Here is a 20,958-nt window from a genome sequence, read left to right as displayed (position 1 = left end):
AATATTTTTTTACCAGCAACACCGTGTGTAGCCCAGATGTTTTTTGTCCCCAGATTTTTTTTTCTCAAAATATTCACAGTAAGATAAATGTGGATTAAAAAATATGAAAACCAGAGCTAGGTAATACAAAGATAGTGCAATATAGGTACAGCTTCCCTGCAGAAGACTTCAGCCTTATAAGACTTATAAGGCACAGCTGGTCGAATGTACATGACTCATTGATTCTGTGGCTATATATTCAGACTCCTGCCTTTGCAACGAGACTTCCTTTTCCCCACCTCTGCTCCATAGGGGGTTTTTTTTGGGGGGGGGGAACCTTGAGAACAGATTGGGGGGATTTGCAGAAAGAGAAGAGGGAGAGGAACTCCTTGTGCTAACGAGGAAAGACTTTTTTGGATACAGACCAAAGTTCAGTGCCTCCCCCCCCCAGTATATCAGAAGCTACTAGTGCTGCAGTCCCAAACATACGTGAATAAAAACATGTCCTATTGAAGTAAATGAGACTTAACCAAAAATATACCGTATTTTTCGCCCTATAGGACGCAATTTTTCCCCTCCAAAAATGAAGGGGAAATGTGTGTGCGTCCTATGGGGTGAATGCAGGCTTTCGCTGAAGCCTGGAGAGCGGGAGGGGTCGGTGCGCACCAACCCCTCTCGCTCTCCAGGCTTCAGGAAGCTATCCGCAAGCCTTGGGAGCCCAGTGCGACTTCCCGCCGGGCTCCCAAGGCTTGCGGACAGCAGCCTGCAGCCCGAAACCCGGGAAGCGCAGCAGAGCGCGCCCCGGGCTTCGGGCAGATATCCGCAAGCCTGGGGAGACCGGCGCGACTTCCCGCCGGGCTCCCTAGGCTTGCGGATAGCAGCCTGTTCTGGGGGCAGGGGTCGGGGGAAGCTCGGGCTTCCCCCGTCCCAGCCCCACGCCTGGGGGAAAATTTTTTTTCTCTATCCCCCCCCCAAAAAAAACTAGGTGCGCTCTATGGGCCGGTGCACCCTATAGGGCGAAAAATACGGTAGTTGGAATCTGGCTATGTGTTGAAAGAGCACAGATAATCATTTCTGGTCTTAAGAGGTCAGATACAAAATCCTAGTTCTGTGCTTTAAAGGTACATCCATATGAAATGCAGATCTAGCATACTGTTCAAATGGTGTACTCAATTACATGGGGTATTATACTAACCAAAATATGTATTTTTAGGTAGGTGTTGGATGGATGCATTGGAGCTGGCTTTGAAGTGTTCAGGTTTGCTCAAGCGCACAATGATTAGAGAAGGTAAAGAGCATGAAGTGACCTTAACAGATGGTGCACACGTGTCTTTCTATGGTCTGCTACGTGCAAACAACGTGCATAGTAGTGAAAGCTTCCCGTAAGTTGTTCAGATTTACAGCCTTTATTGTGGTGGGGGGGGGGTCATGAAGCCTATTCCAAGGTTAAATTCTTACTGTCGTTTAAATAGTTTTCCAATGTTTTCTTTTATTGGTTACTTTTTTCACTGTCTTGGCAAAACTGCTGCTTGCCATACTTACTGAAAATATCACTAGAATTTTTAAATAAGCACACAAAAGGCACATTGTATGAAAATAATGGTATCTAAAAGTAACTTTTTAGTTTCTTTATATATTCACATGTTAACCTGTTGAGTACAGATATGCTTAAGGATGCAATTGTGTTCATATATGTGCTAGTTTATGGTTGTGGAAGGACATAAGATGGAGGGAAGAGACGTTTTCATCCTTCCCTTTTTCTTTTACACCCGCCTCATATTCTTCTCATAGGCTGGTGAAGACCTATCCTAGAGGGCAGTGTTCGCAACTCCCATTGTTCTGGGCACATTTTGTGACGGGGAAGTTCATTAATGCGCAAGCAGTTTCTGAGCTCTGGGTGCAGTACTGCGCCTAAGATTTCGGATTAAAACTGCAGAGTGATAGGAAAGGAGGGCCCACTTCCAGCTACCCTCTGAAGACTGGAGAAGAGATCCTCTTAAGAATATTAGGGGCAGGGGAAGGACAAGACCATGTGAAAAATGAACACAATATTTTAGCTGCAGTTCATTCATTTTCAGCTTTGTATTTTAATTTTTTAAAAATGTGCCTAGACATTCCGTTGTTGCGCCCATAAGCCAGGTTTAAGGTGCTTCCATATCTCAGTTTCTAACACTGCTAGAGGGTCCATGTAGACAAGGTAAATGGGCAAATGAATGACTTAAAAGCCGCCTCCGGCCCTGCACCCTTCACCAATGTTACAATTCTTTTTTACTGTTCCCTGCTAACACAATAATGATTTCCTTTAAAAAAAACCCCAAAAACCCCCAATTATCAATATTATAGAGCTGACTTGTAGAGGGACCTAGGAAATAGAATTTCCTGGCCATTTCCACCATACCTTGAGGCTATACAGGTAGCCCCCAGTTTACACAGGGGTTACGTTCCGAGGCATCACACACGTTGGTGAAATCGTGTATATTTGAAAGCCATTGGAAAAGCCTGCAAACACCCCATTCTGCCCCCTGCCCTGCTTTTTTAGTGAAATTTCAGTGATGTCTTTATGATGTTTCCTGGTCACTTCCATATACATAGTTCCATATACACTTCCATATACACAGTTGGACACATATTGAACGTGCATAAATGGGGAGCTGCTTGTAATCTTCTCCCTCCCAAAGACATTTAAATAGCTGAGTACCACCAGTTCTGGAATAGGGTTTGCACCTGTAGTAAACATTCATTATGATATGGAACTGGTTTGCTATTGTTTTGCCAGAAGTTATGAAACAGCTACAAATAGAAACTATTGCCACACACCTACTACTCCTCTTCAGCTCACTTGTTATGTTTCAGTCACTCAATACAACTGCAGGAGCAACAAACTACAGAGCGGTGATTGGTTGAGTTAGCTGTGAGTCACAATGCTGGTACTTACCAGTGGCTTGAACTGCTCAAAGACCCCACACTGTGACTGTAGCACTCAATTCAAAGATAAATTATTGCAATGATTTCTTTATTTACAGTGTTGTAGCTGTACAAACATTTCTGTATTAACTCATATTGATGTATTTTGCAAGAAAAGCCATATATTTTAATACTAAAATGTTATCTACAATTTTAATTGGCAAGCTTAATACATTCTTAATTTGATCACTACCTGTGTATGTGTAAATGTATTTTAAACAGCTAAAATGGAAAGTATGGATTGTTTCTCTGAGTCTATGGGGTAAGGTCTGTTATAAAACCTAAGGAAAAACATACAATTGCAGTCTAAGCTGTAGTAATTGCAGTTCTTTTTCTAAGCATAGTTACTTGGTTAGTGATAAAGTATTGATGCTATAGTATAAACAGAGGTAAAACCATATGAAAAAAGGTTAGGAATTGAAGTTGCATAAATTAAAACTTAGGATAGATCCCAGCCAGATGTAAGTGTTCCTATGTCCCACTCATTTAAATATGCTTTTAATTTTTCCATTAAGTGAGACTGAAAAGTGCTTAAATTTGACTTTATTGTGCCTAATGTTTACTGAACTGACCACTCAAAAGCCATAAGGTGAGTTGAGTTGCTAAATTGTATAAAGGATTGAAACCTATCTCTTCTTTTTTTAGGCTAAATGATAGTGAAATGGAAAGGCATCACTTCAAAGATCCAGATCTGTATTCTGATAAATCAGATAGGGAAAATGATCATGATCGCGATGAATCGGATAATGATGGCTTGGGAGAAAGTGACACTGACACATCTGAGCGGCAGGATGACTCGTACATTGACCCTGAACCTGATCATATCAAGGAAACAACGTATTTGGAAGAAGTTCATGAAGAGCTTGGAGAGGTTAAAAAAAAAGTGTTTTTATGCAGTAGTAATGTTTTGGTTTTAAGGTTTTGAAACTAAAATTGTACCTTGGAAAGGCAGTCAGTTTGGCAACATTTGAATTGCAAAATGGTTTCCTTTGCCTTTTTAACACACACTTTCTTGTCTAATGTCCCTCTAGCTGTAGGTCAATTTTCAGACCATTGGTAGATTAATTGCTTTGGTTGCTTAATTTTTAAAGCATATCTAAGCATAAGAGGCCACCATAAAAAGCAAAAGAAACTGGTAGGATTTGGCCAAGGGACTATGGCTGGCTAAAGTTGATGCAGATTTAGAAATAACTTGACAAATCAAAACACTAAGAGCCAGCCATTCACCTGAACCGACCCAAAGGTAAACAGAGATTATTCTAGATTGACAACGGATAACAGCAGCGAGGACATGCCCAAGGGCATTAATCAAGGTGAAACAGAAATTTTGAATCTCATGGTTGAGTTGGAAGTTGTAGTGTGTTGCAGGTTATCTAGCCTTGGTTTGATAAATAGCTGTTCGGTGTTTTTTAAAAAATAGTTTACGTTTCCCAAGTGCAGCATGTGAATTGCTTCACATGTTATATTTTGGCCCTTGCTCATTCAGGGTTGCAGGCTCCGGGTTTTAATTTAAAAAAGCAAAACTGCTTAGGAATAAATTGCCCAAAGTTGAGTCAATTGGAGTGCTTTCTCTTAAGTTGTCCTCTGCAGCATTATGTATTTTTGATGGGTGGGTAAAGCAAGTTTACTAACAAACATGGGCTCTGACCAATGCAAAATAAATATGAATTCACCCCACGTCATAGAGAAGGCAATGGCAGTTTTGAACCACAGTGACTGAAACCAAATACCTTCTGCAAATGTGCTCTTTCAATTAGTATCATGTTTATGTTCTATTCTGCTTTGTTGTTGTTGAAGGCAGGAGAAGCTTCCCAAACAGAAACAGTATCAGAAGAGAACAAAAGCTTGATATGGACATTACTAAAACAAGTCCGCCCAGGAATGGACCTCTCCAAGGTGGTGCTGCCCACGTTTATTTTGGAAACTCGTTCTTTCTTGGATAAACTCTCTGATTACTACTATCATGCAGACTTCTTATCTGAGTGAGTTGATTTCATTCCTCTACAATAAAAACTAACTTGATGTATCCGCTCAGTATTTTGTTTTCAGAAGCATTTTTTAACATTGCTTTCTTAATAAGTTGTAAAACATGTCAGGCCTGCAATAAATCATACTTCTAGCCCCTGGAATTTTCCCTTCTTTTGTGGGGCTTACCTTTAAAGTCCTAAGCACCTTGGGATTCATGTATCTGAAGGAGTGTCTGTTCCCACACCAACCTGCCCACGTCTTGAGAGCAGCAAGAAAGGTGCTGATCCAAGTACTGCCTTTAGTTAGGGGTTCATTATGGTTTTTACAAGGTAGAGGGCCTTTTATGCTCTAGACTTTGCCCTGACTTTAGAATTTCTTTCTAAAGGACTTCAAACAGCAAGTTTTTCAGTGTTTTGAGAAGGCTTTCTTATTTGCTCAGGCATTTTAGCGTTGTTATTATTTCTAGTTTGTACACGAGATATTTTTTTTAGTTTTAATTTGTTTTGTCTTCTGCCTTGTTATATATATTTACTGGCTTTAATTGTATTTCCATCTTGCATTTGAATTAGTTCTTATTCACACTTTTGTACACTGCTCTATATTGTGTGCAGACAAGATCTGCTTTTTACTCTATTCACATGTTAATAGTTTCAAATTTTATTGTACATTGTTATTTAATTAAAATAAAGACTGTGTCCAAAAAAGTACTTAGATTTGCCTAACAAATCTTGTTTTCTAGAGCTGCCCTTGAAGAGAATGCTTACAATCGTATGAAACAAGTTGTGAAATGGTATTTGTCAGGATTCTACAAAAAGCCAAAGGTAACACTTTCCAAACACTTTTTATGGTAGCAGATCCCTTCCCCTTTCACTCTTTTTCCTTGCCCCCACCCCCATACACTTTGGTGCAGATCAAAATTTGCCTATATACTCATGAAGGATATTTCTGGATACTAGTATAATAAGCCTGTAGGATGGTAGGGTGGTGGCTTTAATCATGGTGTTTGTTGGTTATATCTGTAGCAGGCAGGGTGGGTTAAAGAGGGCCCTTTTCTGCCACTCTTCACCTTCCTGAATTAAAATTTTAATTTAATTATAAAGGTCTTCTGTGACCATAAACACTTTTGGCTCACTATGCCATGTGGCTTCTGGAGGGTGGGCCGTTGGTCAGTTTTACCCTCAGCCCCAAAATAGTGACAGCTCTTGTGGGAGCTTAAGGGTGAGAATAATGGTTGTGCAGTGTAAAATCTAGCACAATAGTTGTGTTAGCAGTAGCTTGTTGTGCAGCAAGTTGTACATCAAAAAGTATCAGGGCTTCAGCAGTCTGTTGCACAACTACCTTCGAGAACCATCCTGGCTTTCTATCCTCCTGCACAAACCATTCTGCTAGCACAACTAATATACAGCAATCAGTACATATAGTCCTCTGTGTTAAGAAAGGCATACTTTTTGCACATTATTTTTTCTCCCTAAACACTCGTAATCAGTCATCTCTATGTCTGGTTGACTGACTCCTCAGACACCAAATAGCAGCTATGGCAAAGGTCCCTGTGAAATACATGCCATATGGAGAGTTGGCATGGCACTGTGTTGAAATGAGACATGGGAGACCAGGATTCAAAGCTCCACTCAGCCATGAAGCTCACTGGTGACCTTGGGCCAGCCACAGTGTCTTTGCCTAACCTACCTCACAGGGATGTTGTGATAATAATATGGGGAGAGGGACCATGCATACCACTTCGAGCTCCTTGGAGGAAATGTGGATTAAAAATGCAGTCAATCAAATACTTAACTAGTATTTGGTCAAATAAACACACAGTGCTGTCTCTTCTGCTTTTGATGTGAGCACTGCGGTACTACAGTGCAAAGTTGGCAGGCAGCGTTCTCTAGTGATTTGACTACTGGACTGGTTTAATAAAATGTAATGTGAGTCACAGAAATACATTTCCATAGTTGCTGTGCCTCTATATGCCCTACAAATATGAAATTTACCTTAGCTTATCCTGAGAGAGAATGTCACCATAGGGCTTTCCTTTAAATACTTACGAATTGAAAACTATTAGGCCCTTCTTTTTACAGTTGGAATGTATTTTCTTAGCAAAAATTGTCTCTCTTTTCAGGGACTTAAAAAACCCTACAACCCTATCCTTGGTGAGACCTTCCGTTGCTTGTGGGTTCATCCAAGAACAAATAGCAAGACTTACTATATAGCTGAACAGGTATTGCCAAAGATGTAACAATTATTATTATTTTATAACTAACAGCATTTCTTCAAGTTTTGTATTTCTTTACAGTGTCATCAAATAAATGAAGATGACCAGAGGAGAGCTTGGCATAATAGAACCATAACACTTCTATTTTAGCATGTTTCATTTTTCCTTCTTTCCTTTCCTGTTTTAGGGATATTGGTTAGATTACGGTTCTTACTATTTTAGGCCTAGGGCTCTTTCCTATGTTGAAGGAAACACCAAAAGGACAAGTGACTGGTTTCTCTTCAGATCATATAAATCTTTCATACAAAGGTGTACAGGACTGCAATTTTTAGGGTGGAAGACCCATAAGACTTGGGATATACATTAAACATATTTTCCAAAAGAATCTTAACTGCACAGATTAGACAGATTCCATTGCTGATGGCATTGATTCCAAAATACTCCATGTGACACTGTGGAGATCTCCTTCAAATGTCAGCAGGAATCTCTTAGCCAACATCATCCTAAGTCTTTGTTGAGGAGTTGTCAGGAGTTCAGCCTACACTCGAGTAGGACCCTGGCAGAGACACATGCCCGACTGGCATGTTCCCTCCCTCCTGGTCGATCGTTCGGGAGCTTCAAAAGCTTTCTTCTGCCCGAACATCACAGCGACCGATGCCAACCAGCGCACTTAGGGATCCGCAGAGTTTGCGCATCATGCGTGTGACAGACCTCAGCAACTTAGCATGTTGGCTAATCTACTTTATTTACATATCAACACACACGGAGGACTGCAACATGGCTCCCTCTCTCTCTAGCATCAGACAACAAAGAGAAAAAGAACAAAGGGCAATAGTCCCACTTCATGGAACACAGTAACACAAACATCCTGTCTCCGTCACTTCCCACTCTGTGGAGTCAAAACATATACTGTCATGTGAAAGACAAAAATCCCATGACTGCAATCATGGAGCCGGGAATTCTAACAAAATTTGAGGTTCTTTCTGATACGCTAGGTGATGTTTTGAAACCCATAAACTTGTTTCACAAAGTTTGATAATCTGAAGGCAAGCGTTGTGGTGATATATGTGTCTATATGCAGGACATGCGCAATCAACTCACTTGAGAACTGACTTGTGAAGTTTGAGAACGGTTCTCTATATTTGGATATGACTTGTTTGTACTTCCCACCTTAATTAAGAATAACATGTTACAGTTCTCAAATTTTCTAGCCCATGTGTAAATATTCTTTTGGGATATATGTTTGAGTATCTCAAGTTTGATGGGTTCTCCACAACAGACTAGAGTTTATGAGTGGAATGCTAATTTAAGGGCAAAATAATAAGTAATTTTTAAGAAAAGATGGTGGCTCTGTCTAGTAGTAAAACTGGTGCCTGAAATGCAATAGTGAGGTATGTACATGTGTATCTCAGTTTGACTCATTTGTAACTATTACTTTCTCTTTAACAATAAGCCAGTTATCAGCAGTCATAACTACTGCAGGTTTCTGGTTAGTTCGTTAGTTTAATTATGTTGATGTCATGTTTTTGCACAAGTATCTTCAATAATACTTGGTGTGTAGCTGCAAATTTGGTAAATTACATCCACTTGCCTAGTGATTAGGATTCCAAAAAATAATTTTTCTGCACCCTTTGCTTGTTGCCACAGATTTTCAGAGCAACTCACCTGCTTATATTGAATTATGTTGCTTTCAACAGGTATCTCATCATCCTCCAATATCTGCCTTCTATGTAAGCAATCGAAAGGATGGATTTTGCCTTAGTGGTAATATCTTGGCCAAATCCAAATTTTATGGTAAGATCTTGGGTTAGTTTTTTCAGTGTCTACAAAAATGTGCCTATTTTTAATGATGAAAGTGTGTTAAATAATAAGAATTTGATGAATGCAGTGATAAAAATGAATTGAAATAGCTTTCTCTCCACAAAAAAGAGTGCCATAGTTCTTTTAAATTAATATTAGTCTACAGAATTTTCTGTGAGGACACTATTTAGTCTTGTACACTCTCTGGATGTGCTTCTTTGAATCTTAACATTTTATTGTCTTTCAGGAAATTCATTATCTGCCATTCTTGATGGTGAAGGACGGCTGCTGTTCCTAAACAGAGGAGAGGAATATGTAATGACCATGCCATATGCACATTGTAAAGGTAAAAATACCAGTTTGGCTAATCCAGCCTACGGTACTTACTTCTGGCAAGCACAGGTAGCTTGAGAATGAGACAAAGTCTGGGCCGACTTGTATGGAGGTGTGATTAAGTGAAGAAACTGGAGAAGAAATGACTACTGTTTCTTCTTTTGCTCATAACCATAACTCAGGGAGAAAAAGGATTGCTAAAAAGTAACTGTTGCTTGTTTTGGCCCGTGAGAAATCATGGACTAGAGTATGACCCAATTTTCACACAAAAAATCATTTTTTTGTGGGAATTTGGTCCTTCCCTAATTTGGCAGACACATTCTGTCTGCAAAAATCCTTCAATAAATATTTAGTTGTGCTGCACAAAGGCCACTTCTTCATTCAGCAGTGTCCTTTATTTCATGTAAGATTGAATAATGGGGTATACATGATAGATGGAACTTAAAATATGCTAAAACCCTCCTACTCAATGCAAAAGTGAGCCCTCTCTGTGAAAGAACAGATAGTTTGCATCATTTCTAAAAGAAGATTAGGGTTGTGAGTCTCCAAGGGGAGAGAAATTGATAGCTGTAGGTCATACTGAGCTTTGCACAGCACTGGGACATTTGGAGGGCGTTCTCTGTATACCTAAGAACAGGACAATGAAGGACACAGTGCTACATACAGTGAATGATAGCAAACATTGGTCACACTCAGAGCAGACTCATTAAAATCAGCAGAGTTACTCCGTATATGGTGCTGTTGGTTATCACACAGTAGTTATGCATATTTGAACTTATAAACAATCTGAATTTCTGCAGTGAAGATAAAGCAGTAGAATAAATAGTGTCTTCTAAATAATTACTTCCAATAAGTAATGTCTTCCGGTGAGGATTTAAGTATTTTTGAATTTAACCAGCTGAAGATTTCTGCTGACTTTGTTTGTTGCTTGAGGGCTTATGAGCCTTTGATAGACAGTGGCTTTTTAAAGAAAAGGATTAGCCATGTTGGTGGATTTTTCCTCTTGTTATCCATCTTGCCGTCAGTTATTTTTTCTTGGAATGTAACAAAAGGCATGGGCTTTAATATACCATCTTTCATTATACCTTAGGTAGAAATGGAAGTACAAAATGGAGGTAACTTTGTAACAGAATTAGAATTAAAATGAGTTCTTTCTTAACAGGAATTCTGTATGGCACAATGACTTTAGAGCTTGGAGGAACTGTTAGCATCACATGTGAAAAAACTGGATACAGTGCAGCACTTGAATTCAAGCTAAAGGTTAGTTAAACCTGTTTATAGGCACAAGAGGATTTAGCGTTAGAAAATACAGAGTAGTGCATTCATTCTTTTGGTTCTGCAGAGGAAATGAGACCTCTTTTACTGGCCTAGTTTATTTTTGAAATGCTGGAAACAACCTTTGAATATTAGTGGTGATGGTGATAATCATCATAATAAACCCTCCAGTACCTTGTAATTCTTTTCACACTTACCTATTGAACTAAGTGAGACGTATTTCTCAGTAAACCGCACAACCTTAAGCATATTACAGTTTTGGACAAAAAAATCACTCTTTGTATTTAAAAAAAAAATCTGACCCAAAGTTAGCTGTATTTATTAATCAGTAGAATAGTTCATAACATTTATTTAGAAACTATGCAGAAAAACAAGACTTTTATATTAATCCATTCGTTTTACCCAGAGATGGGGAACCTGCTGCCTCCCAAATGGTGTTGGACACTAGGGATTATGGGAATCGTAGTCCAACAGCATCCAGAGGCCATAGATTCCCCCCAGCACTGATTTAAATAAAAATAAAGTAGTAAATTTAATACGTCTGTAGCTCAGATATAGTGCCATAGTTATTAGTTGCTCTAGTCATGATGTGTTCTGTGCACTTCCAGCATAATTTTTCTTTGTGGATAATTTTCTTCGGATATCTCTCAAGGAATGAAAGAAGAGTTCAGTATTTGATTCTACTTAGTTCTGGGGGAATGATGACAGACATTATCTTTGAAATACATTAGGCTGACATTTCAGAAACCTCTTAGCAGCTTTTAGTAGCCTAATTTGCTTGTCACACAAAACCTACTTTAAATAAACAGTACATTGATGTGAATGAGCAGCGTGCTGGTGCACACTGCTCAGAAGTTCCCAAAGAACTTCTCTCCTACTGCTGTCATTTTCTGCAGACCAAACATGCCAGAATCTGACTTGTTGTGTCCTCTGAACATGAGCTTTTGGTTTCTCACCAAACAAACCACAAGCAGTAGAACAAATATTGGTTTCCGCTCATGATTTGGGAATAAACAAACCACGTGCCTGGGTCAGAAGACATGGCAAGCCTCCCTTTGGCTTACTTCATCTGCAGCACAATAGGTGTAAGGAAGGAGCACTATGGGAACTTTTACGTTAAACCCATCATTTGTTTTAAAATATTGGCATAATGCAATGTGTTAACTGAGACATTATCTTATAAAGTTCTATACAGCATTATCAAGCTGTAATCTTTTTTCTTTAATAGCCATTTTTGGGCAGCAATGACAGTGTTAATCAGATAATGGGGAAAATTAAGCTTGGAAAAGAAGTGCTAGCTACTCTGGAAGGCCACTGGGTGAGTAGCATGTTTATTTTCAATTGTTGGGTAGCCCTTTCAAATTTCTCTTACATTCATTGAATTATTGGTACATAATGCTGTTAAGAATAGCACATTCCCCCCTCCAATCCCCCTTTGATTACCCTAATTGCTGTTCAGATCAAATATTTATTGTACCTTTTCAGAGGCCTTTCAAGAATTTGAACTTCCACCTCAGATTCTTTGTTTTCTAGATTCCATTGGTAGCAAAAAGTTTTGCAGAAGTACTGCATCTGAGGTCAAAACCTGACTGAAAGTAAATCAGGTTCCCTTAAATCAAGTTCCTCTTGCTGAAATAAGAGATCTATTTTCAGATTTGACTTTAAATTGTCCCCAACCACGTATGCCAAACTGGCAGAACAAACCTCATGGTTGCAAAAAGTGACTTTCTGAAGGAAGTCTTTGTTCTTATTGACTTTGTAAGATTGTTTACTCTTTGACTACAAAGTAATCTAATATGTTAAACATTACAGGACAGTGAAGTTATTATTAGGGACAAAAAGACAGATGTTTCAGAGACATTCTGGAATCCAACACCTGAGATCAGACAGCGCAGATTGAGAAGATACACAGTGAAGTTTGAGGAGCAAGGTGACTTTGAGTCAGAGAAGTAAGTTCATATTAAACCTGTTTTCTTATAGATTAATACATAGCAAGCATCTAATGGCTAGAAGCAGGAAGGGTGGAGGGTGAAAAACATAGTACAGCAAAAAATACAGGAACTTGAGTTGGAGTAAATTGGAGAAATAATTTCTAAAATAGGTAACAAATTGAAATCAGGCTTATGTGGTAATTGTAAGTTTTGTTCAGATGATACAGCAGAAATAAACTTGCAATGAATATATTTGGACCAGTGTCTGATCCTTAACAGTTGTATTACTTGTATGTGCTAGACTTTGGCAACACGTGACCCGAGCTATAAATAACAAAGACCAATCAGAAGCAACTCAGGAGAAATGTATTCTTGAAGAAGCACAGAGAAAGGCTGCCAAAGAAAGGAAACTTGCAGATGAAGAGTGGGTATGCAAACTGTTTGAGCCAGATCCACTCACAGGGGAATGGAACTACAGATATGCAGAGTAAGTTTTGGTTTGCTTTCCCTTTCTACTTGGGATACTAGCAAACAATTTTGAAACAGCTTGTCACATACTACATACTTGGCTGTGGTATATAGTCTGACTGGTAATATGATCCTTCATGCAGATATATCAGATAATGCTTTCCTTTAGATGAAATGACCCTCCAGATCAGACAAGATGCATATTCCAGTCTTGATCTTCTTCATGAAATGCTAGTACCTTGCATTTTGAAAAGAAACAGGATTATTATTTTTTTCTCTTTTTGAATAGACTTACTTAACTTGTACTGTGTCCATTCTCTGTTGCCCACAGCACAAGACCTTGGGATCCACTGAATGATATGATACAGTTTGAAAAAGATTGTGCTATCCAAACAAAAGTCAGACATCGGACACCAATGGTAAGCTCTTGTATGATATTAAGTGGGCAAGTAAAAAACAGTAGATTATCCTTTAGAATGCAGAGTCCAATATTTGTCTCATGGCCAGTTGCCTTGGAGAGATTAAAACTCTAATGAAATCCTTCCTTCTTACCTGATGATAAGCAAGGAAAGTTCACTGTTAGCAGAACTGAAGAAGCTAAATGACAGTCAGCATAACTCCTTCCCATCCCTACCTTGCATTTCAAACATGAAAGCTGGTTGTTCATTTCTTCTCCTTTTTCCTGGGTTTAATGGTGTTGCAAGGCCAAAAGGAAAGGCCCCATTACTGGAAACAGTATTATTTCACTTCATTTACAGTCTTTTATAAATCCTTGTATCTCTCAAAAACATCCATAGAATCTCCAACACCAAGCCCCAGAGGTTTTGGTCTCAAAGAGCAGCCCTTAAGAACAGATTAGCAGTACCCAGTTCACAAATTCTATGAAGCAGAGGCTCTCTTTCTTCCATATACCTCAAACAGTCTCATATAACATGGTCAGATGTTTCTTCCACCCCACAACGTTCACAACAACCAGAGTCAATCCCTCCAGCCTTACAGAGACCACTCTAAAGAGCACAATGCCTCGTCAAAATGATGAACAGACTGCCCTCTTTCTAATATCAAAGCAGGTTGTCACAGCAAGTGTTTTATCTGTCTTGTTACTGAGCAGATAAGTCTTCTGAATTGCAGGTTAGTGTTGCAAAAATAAAGAGGTCTGCAAAATCGAAGAAAGGGGAGAGTGGCTTCTCATCGCCAGAACCTGATAATCAGGACTCCTCTGGTAGTGAAGGTAAGTTCACACTATCCTTTTTTCTTTTCGGATAGAATGCAGTAGTAGTTACATGCCTTTACTTCGTTCTCCTTTAGACTAAAGAGGTTGTGTTGTAAAACGGTGCATTTATTTTAGGATTGGGAACAGTTTTTTTGTCCTGTTATGAAAGGCAGAAAAAGAGAAAAGTTGTGTGATTTTATTTGGTGAACTAAAAGCATTTGCCGCCTTTAAAGATTTCCATTCTTTAACCTATCTTGCATTATTTGAATTACTTCTGAAGGGCAACACAAACACAGTGCAAGAATCCGAAAGAAGACACTAGACCTTGGTGAACTGCAAAGTGCCATTGAATCTATAAGAGAGACGCAAGAAGACATTAGAAGGTGTGTATTTTTGAAAGCTTTTCGGTCTGTTTTTACCGCGAGTGCTTTGTTTAGAATAAAAAACGCCACTTATTTATACATGAATCAACTGCTAAATAAATACATTATATCAAATCATGCTCGTAGGTCATCAGTTCTCAAAGGTGTAAATCAGACTTCTTTAGTGAGGCATGACCAGTTTCTTAAATGAACGCAATATAATCTCTGAGGCCAGTTTCTTTGTACTTGTGTGGTGGACCAGGAATTCACTAGTTTTATTGTTTCTCTACCCGTGTTTTGTTCAGTAGTAGGAAAATTCCATGTTTGTTTCATGGAGTACTTGTCTCAGGTGCCTCAGTGCATCCTTTAGATCTGCACAATATTCATCCTCTGTTTTGTTTCTTGTGTTTGTCTTGGCCAAAACAAGACAACATTCGATCATAAGATCTCTTATGTTCTTAAGAATAGTTATCAGGCATTTTTGTCTATGGCATGAGAGTTAATATCTAGGTCTAATCTTCCACATTGAAGAAGTGGATTACCAGAAATTTCTGTATTATTATTATGGTAGATTAACTAAAACTTTAGTTGATAGATCTACTACTGAAACTCATTAAAGCTTCACAGACCAAAAATGTGATTCTGTTTTAGCTTTCTAAATAAGGAGTCGATCTAATGTGTGTTTCTCGCCAAAACCCTTTGAAATTAATGGCAACTGTATAGGAGCATTGCTTAGAGGATAGTCATGTGGTATTTCTTTTTGTTCAGTTTTTACCATCCCTAAAACAGTTGTCTTTTGCTTTACTCATGCCCCAAATAGCCAAATATATGCTTTTGCAGAAGTTACTTTGGAGCAGAAATTTCCAAATATTTCACTATTGGAGCTTGTAGAAGTTCGGCCCACATATTTGTGCCAGCTCTAAAGTGAACCCCACCCCCTTTGGTCTCCCATTTTTAGAACTTGGGGTTTCATCCCAAGGCTCTAATTGTGGCCTCTGATGCTGGTGAAAACCAGTACTGTAGGAATTTCTAAAATAGCTGGAACAAATCCTGATCTAATTGCCATGTATTTAGTATGTGATATTTTAATAATTTCTGTGGTGCTGATTTCAGAATTAGTAACCTTTTGAATTCACCTCTTTTGTTCATACATTTTTGCAGAGACATCACAGCTCTAAGAACCAGAATGACTTCAAGCTCACAGACTCCAGATAATAACTTCTTTAACTTCAAGCACTATGTCTTCATTTTACTGATGATTCTCCTGCAGCTTGCAATCAATTACTGGTTTAAATAGAATGACTGGACAGATGAATATATGAAGTGGAAATATCATGTTCTTCGTGGGACCATATTTTCATCTTGGTTTGGCGTCAAATAAGGCAATATTATCTAAAACACAGGGACACAGAAGATTTAAGTCTTGGCCTTAAAAGGCTGTGCTCACATGGAGCAATGTTTGTTATATTCCGTCCTATCCAGATGACATGGACAATGCTTACATACCAGTACCTTTCTCTTTACATCTTTAAAACGCTGGATAACTGCCTTGCATATTCTAAAGTGTTGTAGACTGCTCTGATAAATACCAGTACAGAATATAGCAGTCTGGGAATTCAAAAACACATATCTTTCTTCACTGTAATCATATAATCTCCAGTGGTCATATTAACAAAACAAGTGAATTCTAACCTAAAACGTCTTCAGAGTTTAGTGGGAATTATGGTCTTCATACATTCATTAGGAAAATTATATCCAGTGATACTCATTTGGAAACTTAATAGTGGTAAAAAGATTAAACTACTCAGTTGTTCATTGCCATTAAAAGATGTTTACGCAATTAGTCCAACATTTCATTAATCGCACATTTCTGTGATTGTTACTTATCTGCAGTTTTCCTTAGTTTATGAAAATGGAATACCGTTGATCACATTAGTGAATTTAGGAGAAATACCATTACAACAGTCCAAAGAGAGAGATTTGTGTGCTCAGCCACATTCAATTCATTTCTTCCCAAACAGCATCGTCTGTTGGCAAATTGCAAGGTGCTGTATTATACAGTGAACAGTTTCAGAAACTCATTATGTTGAGGTGTAGACAGTGGAAGCCGTGGTTACTGTTGGGGTAGAAAAAGGGTTCTGTTTGATACCAGAAAAGACTTTCTAGGGTAATGAAGCATCAGCATGGTTTTCAACAAACATTGGGTTTAATGGAGCCATTTGAGCCATTTGAATGTAATTGTGTCTGAACAGTTATGCTATAATATACAGTCTTGGGTAGCAACCTCAGCGTTTCAAGAATAAATCCCAGGAGCCAGGTAATTCCCACACAGTGCTGTTTATAAACATTTGCTTTGAGGGGGCCTAGATCCTAGCGCTCACTGTAAATGAAAAAAACCCAGTCTTCAAATCTTACTGGATGCTTTCAAATTTCCAAAAGACAAATCTGTTCAAAACCAATTTTTAGTCCTGCTATTCTGCTTGTTTACATGACATATATAGTATGAATTTAAGATGCAAGGCAACATGCAGAAAAGTAGGATGTCCCAATTTTCAGTGATCTTATTTTACAGCAAATATAAATTTTTTCAGTAAGACATGCGTATGTGGCACGCTGTCGATCAATTTAGCAGTCAAATGTTATATAAGAAGCTGTCAATTTACTACTTTCGTTATGTAGTCTAAAACAACTTAAGCAGAGTAAGATATCCTGGATTCAAATCTTTCTGGTTTAATATTTGCATATGTCCAGCCCAAGATGGAGAACCTGTGGCCCTCCAGATATTGTTGAACTCTTAACTCCCATCATTACTGGCTCTAAAAGTGAAGAGTGAAGAGTCCAGCAATATTTGGACAGGTTTCCCATCCTGGTCTTGCCTGTCTTTCAGGTCTTTCCCTTTTGTTCTGCCTTGTGGACTTTTTGCCAAATCCAAATTTTTAAAATCATCTTTAAATACGCATCAAATAGTGCACATTTAACACACAATTCCATAACAGTGTATTAACAGGTTTCTAGTGCTGCAAATCAAAAGTTAAGATTTAATGTGGTTGTAGCAGGCAGTTTAGTCTGCATAGCTGGATGCTTTACAGATTGTCTGGGATGCTGTCATAGTTACAAATACAAGTTGGTAAAAGAACTCCAGTGACAGTAGCACCACCAAATATTTATGCTGAGGTTGATGATCTATATGTATTAGTGAGCATTTGGGACAACTAGCTGTTCATACACTGCAATACCCAGTGGTCAAAACTGTTATGTTAACTTGCTTTCACTGGACTTTCGCCCCTGTCTGCTTAATGTGCATAGCTAATATATTCTATGTCTGCCTGCTTGCACATATGTTCTGTTCGTGCATTTTTTTTGTAGAGCTGGAAAACGTGTTCAATTGCTTTATTCTTTGGGGCATTTCATTATTTATTTGCTTTTAAGAAAACGTTCTGTGGCAAAGTTAAGTCACAAGAGTCCTGTCTTCTCCTGTCTCAAATATAAAAAGCACAGCTCTTAAAATTTAAATTCCTGCTTTGCTCCTTTACAGAATTCCTTGGCTGAGCAAAACAAAGGAATTTATTGCCTGATTAATTTTTTTATACAATGTGGTTGATTATAGGCCTAGTTTGTTCATATATAATATTTAGCTATGTGTATACGACCTTAAATTCCTTCAGACCAACTGTTTTCTGCACATAGTTCTAAAAACCCTGATTGTACAGTTTGTAGAACTCTGAAGGCAATGACGTCCCTGTTAATTTTTAGTATTTAAAGCAGAGCACTTGATTTCTCACTCAGTTGTGTATATTTTATGTACAGAAGTAGAAAATATTCAGAATTGCTTGTTACTGCCATATTTATGGCTGTTTGTTTAAAAGAAATGCACTATAAGCCTTTAATATGCCATGTAACCATTAACATACCTAAAAAGAAACTAAATGTGTTGGGTGTAAAGTAGTAAATAGAGTTCTGGCAATACACAAAAACTTGTGACTCACGTGTTAGGTTAGTTTTTAACTATTAAGCATCCCTTATAGGAGTACAGCATGCTTCCTTTTCATGAAAAGTTCATTCTAACAGCTAATCTGTATGTATCAAAGGATGTTACAGTTCACTGCCCTCCTGTGCCTTTGGGGAAAAACTTCTTGCCAATTCAATGTTAATGAAATGGAATGAGAGTTAAATACATTCATCTCATCTACCACGATGGTAGTTACTTGCTTTAACAACTACTTTCTTCATGGTTTTTATCCTGTTGTAAATAGAATACTTAACTGCTAAACTCTTGTGACTGCTATGTTTCTACTGTATCCTCAATTTTTGGGCATCTTTTGAGAGCAGGCCATCAGAAACTTGAGTATTGTAATAGTGCCTTGATGGAATTCACACAGAGATGAGGTGTGTTTATGATAACAATGTTGTCAAGGTTGTGCCATATCTATTCATTAAACTTGGAAGTTGCTATATTTCCAATATTAACTATCAGACAAACAATTTGAAAAAGATATGGTACATTTATTGAAGAACACATCAAATTTTTTTCTTTGAATAACTAGTAATGACTAGGACCCAACAAGATCTCCAGATTTTGGAGTGTGTCTTCTTGTACAATGAAGCTGCAATGCTTTGTTTGTGATACTACAAAAATAGCCATAATAAAAATCATAACATCACAGACAGATTATTTTGGCTTCACTTTGGTTTTCATGGGTCAAAACATTCTGAGAAAATAAACTTTTGTGAACAAAAGTGTGTGTGGGATGTGAGGAGGAAAATTACTAAGAATTGAAAGAAAACTAGGTCTCCAATTCTTGATGGAGCTTGTGGAAAAGAACACTTCTAATCAAATAGCTTCCTTGTGTGAACCAAAAAACACTTTTAGCGGATTTAAACTTTGGCTCAAATCTGGAAAGCACTTTTAAATATAAAGCATTCTGCTATTCTTGAACTCTTGTTCACATTCTTTAGTTTTTGAGCTTCACACAGTTCCCACCACATTTATTTTTTTTTTACTTTAACACATTGCTTGGATTTTTATACTGTTACACTTTTTTAACTGAAAATGGGCTGTTTTACTAAAGCTGTACAGACCAGTGGTTAATCCAGTGCATACAATATATGTAAGGAAAAGTAAGAAGTTATGTCAGACAATGTGAATGTTAATGCACATATTTTATATATATAGAGAGAAGAAAACCCTATTCATGAAAGTTTTTTGTTTCTACATATCATGTAAAGTAGCATTATTATTGCACTGTTTTCTTTTTAAAAAAAATCATGCTGCATGCAGTGTGATAAGAGAAGCAAGTAATTCCTTTAAAAGAAGTGGAAATTGTGTGCTGCATGCTTAAATGTACAGCTGAGTTCCAACTTGTTTAAAAGGCCATTTGTAAATTTAAAGCTCTACCATTGGTCAATAGTTTTGTACACTTGAAGAAATAAAATAAAGAGCTGTGATCAAGAACAGTACACTTGAGTTGTTTTGTATGGCTGAAACCAGCACCTAAAAGTCGTTGCTACTCTTGAGAAGACTCATTTATAATTCAAAGTTAAAATATTGAGTTAAAAAAACCCTGCTACTGCACATTCATATAAAAACTGAAAAGCTACAGTGAAATATTTCTCTTCATTAGACCTCTCCTCTTTGTGCACCCCTACGTGAATTAGTCACTAAGCCACGCTTTAGTTTAGGGTTGATAATTGGTGAAAACGGGGTTCTCGTGCCTTTAAGAGCTGTGTGCCAGGCAGAAATTCAACAGATTAAGCCTTTTCTGATATGGAAGCACAATTATCGGTGAAGCTTCAGCCACGTACTCTCTCATTCTACGTTGTGCCATGCCTTCCTTCTGGGCAGCCATGTTGCATCGAGCCATGCCATTTTGTGACTGGAGCCCACAACAGTCTCAAAACTTGAAATGTCCCCACTAGCCCCCAAAAGCTGGCCCATACCTGTTCCAAAGCAAATGGCCCCCCATTGCAAATAAGACCATTCTGGCCCATTATATGCTTTTTAATTTTTCAGCAGAACCATTTCAAAGCCTCCCAACGTGGATGCAATAGGTACCTCGAGGGGTCGAGGGGAAAACAAAAGGCCAGCGTTAGAAGTTCCAGTTCTTCAGTGCAGTGCTTGGAGATAATGGCGCCATCTTGCCCACCTCCTCAGCGGCCCCTGGAACAGAAATTAATTGGGCTGGAAGACGACAGCGTGGAAGCTCAAGAGCCTGGTTTGTTGTAAAAAGGTTGAAGGATAGGCAATTTGGAAATGTAGTACTCCGACCTGGCTGCTGCTTCTTTTCTTTAAAAGTAATTATTTTTATTCAGTTTTTTATAACAGCAGTACAGTAAATAATAACAACCAACCTTTGTAACAAATTGGATCCCTGAGGAGTACTCTGCCAAAAAAGTCATGCTATTCTTATACAAGAAAGTAAATCATTACTAACATTGCAAACACCTCTTTGCTTG

The 20,958-nt window shown here is 38.2% G+C and overlaps 1 protein-coding gene across 24 annotated transcripts in view; it reads left to right on the top strand.

Annotated features, from left to right (window-relative positions):
* OSBPL8 (oxysterol binding protein like 8) overlaps positions 1-19,962 on the top strand; it is a 70,806-nt gene extending 50,844 nt beyond the window's left edge. For all 24 annotated transcript variants that reach the window (XM_083573337.1, XM_083573324.1, XM_083573318.1 and 21 more), the window contains 15 exons: positions 1,193-1,361; positions 3,589-3,814; positions 4,741-4,925; positions 5,651-5,732; positions 7,031-7,129; positions 8,821-8,917; positions 9,171-9,269; positions 10,419-10,516; positions 11,760-11,849; positions 12,344-12,480; positions 12,764-12,949; positions 13,262-13,349; positions 14,062-14,161; positions 14,424-14,526; positions 15,667-19,962. In XM_083573337.1, the coding sequence (XP_083429463.1) occupies positions 1,193-1,361; positions 3,589-3,814; positions 4,741-4,925; positions 5,651-5,732; positions 7,031-7,129; positions 8,821-8,917; positions 9,171-9,269; positions 10,419-10,516; positions 11,760-11,849; positions 12,344-12,480; positions 12,764-12,949; positions 13,262-13,349; positions 14,062-14,161; positions 14,424-14,526; positions 15,667-15,802 (1,895 nt within the window). In that variant the 3' untranslated portion in view covers positions 15,803-19,962. The remainder of the gene's footprint in view (positions 1-1,192; positions 1,362-3,588; positions 3,815-4,740; positions 4,926-5,650; positions 5,733-7,030; positions 7,130-8,820; positions 8,918-9,170; positions 9,270-10,418; positions 10,517-11,759; positions 11,850-12,343; positions 12,481-12,763; positions 12,950-13,261; positions 13,350-14,061; positions 14,162-14,423; positions 14,527-15,666) is intronic.
* The last annotated feature ends 996 nt before the right edge of the window (positions 19,963-20,958 follow it).

Source organism: Podarcis filfolensis (assembly GCF_964270895.1).
Source record: "Podarcis filfolensis genome assembly, chromosome: 10".
Lineage (NCBI taxonomy): Eukaryota > Metazoa > Chordata > Lepidosauria > Squamata > Lacertidae > Podarcis > Podarcis filfolensis.
The sequence above is the reverse complement of the archived record's forward strand: the minus strand, read 5'-3'. Positions and strand labels throughout refer to the sequence as shown.